General features: G+C 29.2%; 1 protein-coding gene across 5 annotated transcripts in view; it reads left to right on the top strand.

Annotated features, from left to right (window-relative positions):
• LOC106464988 (serine/threonine-protein kinase VRK1-like) overlaps positions 1-6802 on the top strand; it is a 69862-nt gene that overhangs the window by 28176 nt on the left and 34884 nt on the right. For all 5 annotated transcript variants that reach the window (XM_022392810.1, XM_013925178.2, XM_022392811.1 and 2 more), the window contains exons 4-5: positions 1408-1463; positions 5140-5209. In XM_022392810.1, coding sequence (XP_022248518.1) covers positions 1408-1463; positions 5140-5209 — 126 coding nt within the window. The remainder of the gene's footprint in view (positions 1-1407; positions 1464-5139; positions 5210-6802) is intronic.

A 6802-nucleotide genomic window follows, 5' to 3' on the forward strand; every position in this document is an offset into this window, starting at 1 on the left:
GTGATAGATAGTACAACATGTCAAAAGAAAAAAAAAAGTAACTAACGAGTAAAACATTGCTTTACAAACCTTAAAACTTATAAAAAATTTATATTTTGCAAATGAAACCATTGTAATGTTTACTGATAATCTGCCAAATTTTGTTAACATTTGCCTACTAATTTAAAAGTTATAGAATGAAAACTATAACAAGCACAAATTGGTTACTAGGATGGTCCCAGGGACCGAGCCTATGCTGAAAGAGTTAAGTATTGATTAAGTATTAGAGATTGTATTTTTTCATTGGTAATTTTTTTGACTCGTGGTTTAAAAAATTTGCTACTGTATTATTTTAAATTATAGTTTCAACTGGAATCTTATTGTAAAGATGTATTCTTTTGATAGGTTGTGTTATCTAAGTTATAAGTGTTCACAAAGGCAAGAGAAAGTTATAGTACTTCTTGACCATGTGCATTTGTAAATTCAGTTGGTTTTACAATTAAAATTTATTTTGACTTGAATACAAGCCTGAATCAGAAAATGGAGGAAATTTGTGTATGGAGGCATATTATGCATTTTCTGATTTCTTTGTTTAAAATAGGTTAAAAACTGCACATTCATAAACTTAAAATTTGGAAAAATGGCTAACACAGTAAAGAAAGTCATTAAGTTGATTTTGTTCAAGCCGTCTTTGTTCTCGGTTATCACTTGTAGATAACTGTTATTCTGCCAATGGGTGATATAGCTGTAAAGCTGCACCTTGTAGACCAGCTGAATGTCTGGAACCTCGTATATGTTTGAATGGGAATGATTATTTATATGGGTAGTGCTGATCACTCTGGATACTTCTGTCATTACTGATTCAACTAAGTAATGCAGGTTTTATTTAGTCCGTAACAGCATTTTGAAGAGTCGGTCAGCCTAATATAAACATTGAGGGAATAAAGCCTGTATGTTTAATCTACCTCTCCAGTAGAAGCAACAGCCCATTGTCGAAAGGTGCTGCCAACCTTCCGTTATTTTGTATTTTGTGAATAAGAATGGTTTTCCTTGTGTCTTAAACACTTGTGTCCAGTCAGTTTATTTCTTACTAGAGACTTGGTTAGTTTTAATTACCTCTGTATTACTTCACGATATCTTGCTGAAACTTGTGTTGATTAGGGGATCTACCTTATTCATTTTTAGGGGAAATCCATTTCACTTCAAAATGCCATAATAGTCACTTAAAATGCAATTTCATTAAATTTCTGATGTTTTTCTCAGGTTAGCTATATGATATTTACAATGCTAAGATGTATGTACATTTTTTGAAAAATATCTTTCATACTCAAATGAGAAACCTAATTTCTTATTGAAAGTGTTTTTTGAGTTGTTACAAATATTGGTTTAAAATTTTTAAAATAAGAACATGGTTTTATTATTTTTCAGCTTCAGATAATGTATCAAACATTGTAGGACCAGAAGCTTCATATGTTATTAAAGTTGTAAGTATTTGTTTTATGTATTCTGTTTTGTTTATTAGAAATAAACTCTTGGAATTTTTTATTTATTTATTTTTATTGCTTAGCATCTGTTGTGCTTGTTTTAATTTGTTAATAAAAGTTTTATGACATTCATTATAAAGTAACCTTAAATATTTTTCTTGCCTATGCTCATAATTGTAGTATTAAAGGTGTGTGTAACATCTGTTTAACGTTCTGTTTAGTTTTAAATGCACTTGTGTATTCACATTTATTTTTAGTTCAGAAAAGCCATACAATTGTGACCACTTAACATAACTTGTGTATTTAAATTTTGCTTGGTGTATCAGTCTCAGATACAAAAATTGAAAAATAAAATTGTGCTGTTTCCACACAATAAATTATTTGAAATTGAATATTGTATTGTATATAAAATTATGAAATACTAAGCCTATCTTGCTTATCAATGCTGATTACCTTTGTTTATTTATTTATTTTTAATAAAAAAATGATGACTTAGTTAAATTCTAGAATTTGTTTCACTACTTCCCTGCATTGATGGGGCTTAACACCCTTTTGGATTTGTACATGAACCTTTGATAGGTGTGCACATTGGAATAAACTACATCTTGGTTATTGTGTTCCCATTGAATATTATTAATTATTGACTGTAATTTCTGTATTCCAACTTTGTTACAAGTGTTTCTTGCAAAAGGTATAAAACATCAACTCACTTTATAACTAAGAAGATATATTTGTAACTCTATGAATGTCATAATAGTTTAGTTTGAGTGTGTATATTGTTAAAATTTTTTAACTTCTGTGATTACACTTATTTTGGCATTTATTCATCTTTTCTCACTCTCTCAGTTTTGTGAAGGGTCTTTCGTAATCCAACTATGTTAGCATACTGCTAAAGCTTACCAGTTTGGATTGAAGATAAATATTCTTGCATTTTAAAATAACTTGTTTTGTTACTCATATTGGTGAATATTTAAAAAAAAATAATAATAATTTGCATTGTACCTTAAAAACTGTACCCCTCCTAGTCTGAGCAGTAATTCGCAGGCTTATGGCACTAAAAATCAGATACTCCTGTGGTGGGCAGTGTGTGTATGTATATATATATATTTATGTTAAACATAAAAACACTAATTTTTTCAGTACAGTTTTCATGTTTCACTTGCATAATCTTTAGAACCTCCAAAAAGAATATTAAAAGCTTTTTTTAAGGTAAATGTTTGCCATTTTCTCTACAACATCACCAACTCTAGCTATTATCATCAATGTACGGTGCAAGAAAATGTTTAAGATTAAGAAATAGAAATATGAACATGTAATTTAAATCTTCAGTGTTTAACATGCATAATTTCATGTCTTTATCTTTTAACTTAACTTATTTATGTTTTATTTTCCTCTCCTGTTCTTTATCTTTGATTATTTATGTCAATACACATCAACAACATGGGTGATGTTACATTTAACTTTAGTTGTTAGGTTTAGCCCCTCTGGCATAATAGCTTTAAGACACGCGTGCAAAAATATTTTAGCAATTTAAAGTATAGAATAATTTAAAAAATAATTAAAACTTTCAAATATAAATCTTAAAACACAAATTATGCATAATTAACTAAAGTATAAAAGTAAAATCTACAGAATCTGCTCTTATCAATGAACTTAGCTTAATTATAATAGTGCTGAAAGTATACCATATGTTTTGTGTAAGAATAAATGACCTTGAAAGGCAAAATCTGCTCTTTCTATTGATTATAAGCATGCCATTCAACTTAAAACAGTCACTAAGCAAACCAGCTTCAACTTTGCATATCATAGCTTGAACTCAGGAATGTCTATAATGATTTCCTTTCTAGTTCAGTTATAGGAGTTTGTATCAAGTTACTGGTAAACAATCTGTATGTACATATAGTTTATTGCCAGCTAGAAAGATATTTTTAATCATAGTCTTTTCTTGTATAACAAAGTCTAAAGTGAGAGCAAACTGGAATTTTTTAATTATTTCTTTTGAACTATAGGAATAAAAACTTAAGTGATATACAATTTTGAATATAACTCAGTAATATTTTGTGACATTCACAGAAAGGGATTTAAATTTGGTACTGGGGGCTATAGGGTTAAGGATGTTATGTCTAAAGCACACCATTCATCCTTGCAAGCTTTCCTTATTCCATCAAGTGTATGAGGATTACAGCTTTACAAGGTATGTTTTGAAAGCTCAGTCTCATAAAAAAAAAAAAAATATATAAAAATTCCATTGATACTGCATTTGATGACTTGACCAATAGGTCTTCATTTGGAACAACAAGAGTATCTGTGTTCATTCTTTAGGTACTTGAATTCTGCAACTTTTTGAATAGGGGATATTACTGGAAGCATTATGTTGTTGAATCATACCCTGTTGACCTTGTTTCTAGGTGGATATCCTTTGTTATGTTACATTTTGTTACCTGGGTGAAGTTGACAGCTTTTGCCAATGACCTGTAACAAGATGCTGCACTTTGTTTACCATGATTGGGGTACAATTTGTTGCAGGCCTCTTTCTCTATGGTCCTGGTACCCCAGGTTGATCCGTATTACTTTATTTTCTAGTGCCATTAAGTAGAAATAATATCACTTAGAAATTGAAATCCTTGATTTGGAGACATCTTTACATACCCTTCCAAAAGTGATCAGTATTTTGGTGGCATCACACTTCCTACAAAATGCTAAACAATGTAAAAATTAGTTAAAATTCATTTCTTTCCATCATAACTGTATTGGTTGTGTTTTTCGTGTGACTTGCTGATTTTCATATTAAAAATCATTTTCATATAATGTACTCAATACCCTATATATTTGTTATTTATATCTTTGTGCAAAAGGTTTGAGAAATTAAGAAAAAATAGTGATGAAGTGTGAAACTCACATTATTTAGGATTATTTCACTTTTAAGGCTTCTGTGTAGTTCCTTAGATGTAATCATCTTTAATACAGATGTGTCCTTAATGATATAACGAGTTTTGTATTATATATGTATGGAGAAATACAATGATGTGCTATTTTGCTCAGTTTCAATTTTTAAATATTCTGAGCACGCACTTTATTTAGGAATATTAACGAACAAAGCAACAATTTGACCTTGTTGGCATAATAGAATCATTTACTTCTGTGTTACTGTTTTTTTTTCAACTATAGATCATTTAAATGTAAATCTGTTTTTAAATACCTTGGTGATTTGAGTCCGTTTTCAATTTTGGACATGTTGGTTTAAAAATAACTCGTTTTTCTTTGTTAGTGTCTTATGAATTGTTGCTTTTCTATGTCAGTGATAATTTTCACAATGAAGACTTGCAATCCAATTAAAAAACTAAAAAAATCAGATGCTAACAGTAAAGTAGTAGTTGCTGTGTTGGCAACTTCTGGTGTCACTTGCATATATGGAACTCGATTATTCTAAGGAGCCTAGTCTTTACTTGGAATTTCTTGTTTTTATAGTTGCTGTTGTTGAAATATTGCAGGTTTCAATTTGCACTATAGCAGTAGTTTACAAGTTAAAAACAAAAGTGCTGTAGTTGAATTGCTAAGACCTATATGCTGTTGTTGAATGAATTGTATAAACATTCTGTGCAAATCAAAATAATTGTGGAAATATGTGGTGATTTCATACACTGGTAAAAGATCTGTAACCTTTTTTTTTTAACAGGAGCCCCACAGTAATGGCCCACTTTTTGCTGAGATGCATTTCTATCATCGTGTTGGAAAAACAGAACAGAGTAAGTAATGAATTGTATATAATTTAAAAAACATCTAAAAAAGTGCATAAATAGTAAATCAAGAGAAACTGAAAAAAGCAAGGTGCAATTTCAAACAAAAATAATGCATATTGGAAAAGCTTGGCAGAACATGTACTAGAATCTCTATGTTCCAGAAAATTTTATGAAAATGAAAGAACAACTAATAGATTTTTAAATGAGGAAAACTTGCAAAGCTTAAATACTGGTGTTATTATTAACTATAGAAATATATTTATATTAGATAGAATATAATCTGTTACTTACACAAAAATCATTACATATATAGATATAATAAATTGATACTATTTAATTTTTTGTAATAAGGAACAAGTTCAAAGTTATTCTTTATCCATCAAGCTTTTGTATATTAAATGATTTTGATTTATACTCAATATCAGTAACATATACTGTGAAGACCAAAGTGATTTAAAAATTTGGCAATTTTTTTTTTATTTATGAACATCAAAGGCTGCAGATCAAGAAAGATGCTGTACGTAATTTTAGGCACAGAACAAAGGCGGTGTTTTATACAAGAAGTACTTCTTTTTGTAATTCTAACACTTGTAAGTGCAAGGGCAAAATAATTTAGTTTCAGACCTAAGTGACATTTGCAGTAAGTTAGATTCTAATAAATATAATTCATGCTTAATGTGGAGAACAGAAGAAAGTAGTGAATTGTAGCATCACAAATGTTCTATTTGTTGCTCACCGACTGCAAAGTACAGATATACAAAATGTAGTATGTAATATTAAAATAATTTTGGAGCCTCTCCATGCTGTAATTGTAATGTCGCTATGTCCTGTCATGCTGTATCTAGTGGCCCTACATCTGAACAACAGCATTGCAGTATTGTTTCCTTTATAAAAGGTTGTTGTTAGTCTGTCATTTCAAAAGCATTCCACTATTTTCTGCGAGCTTTCCAGTAATCATGTAGTGTATAGACACAACAGTTTCATAGTGCCTATTTCAACAGTCAGATTCTGCAGAAATCACTGACTTAATAAAAGTAACTTAATTCTCTAAATATTTAAGAAGTATTTCATTGTTTTTGCTACATCTAATATTATTAACATTGTATTTTGAGTTTGGATACCTTCTAAATCTAGATGCTGTTACATATTATTGATAAATTAATATTAAAATTCCTCAATTTAACGACAATGCTATCAATAGCACATAAATTAACAAGTTAAATTAATAATTTAAATACTTAAGGAGATGGCATACCACACTTGTACTGAACTAACAGCTTTGTTCTGTGTGTAAACTAGGCTTTACATCTGAAAATACCAAAGTTATTTTTTTTCTTGTTGAATAACTACAAAAGATAGGGATTTTAGATCTAACAGTACTTGTTGGTAAAATATGGTAAATAACATTATTCTAGTATTAATACTAAAAAAAAGTCATTAAATACTAGAATTTACGTGTATATATATATATATATATATATATATATATATATATATATATAATAACACACAAGTAGACGTAGTAACTAGTAGTAGTAGTAGTAGTTAGTTAGTTAAGTAAGTAGTTAGTAGTGTATATAGTATATTGTGTAGTGGTTC

This window comes from Limulus polyphemus, unplaced genomic scaffold (genome assembly GCF_000517525.1).
Source record: "Limulus polyphemus unplaced genomic scaffold, Limulus_polyphemus-2.1.2 Scaffold1803, whole genome shotgun sequence".
Taxonomy (NCBI): Eukaryota; Metazoa; Arthropoda; class Merostomata; order Xiphosura; family Limulidae; genus Limulus; species Limulus polyphemus.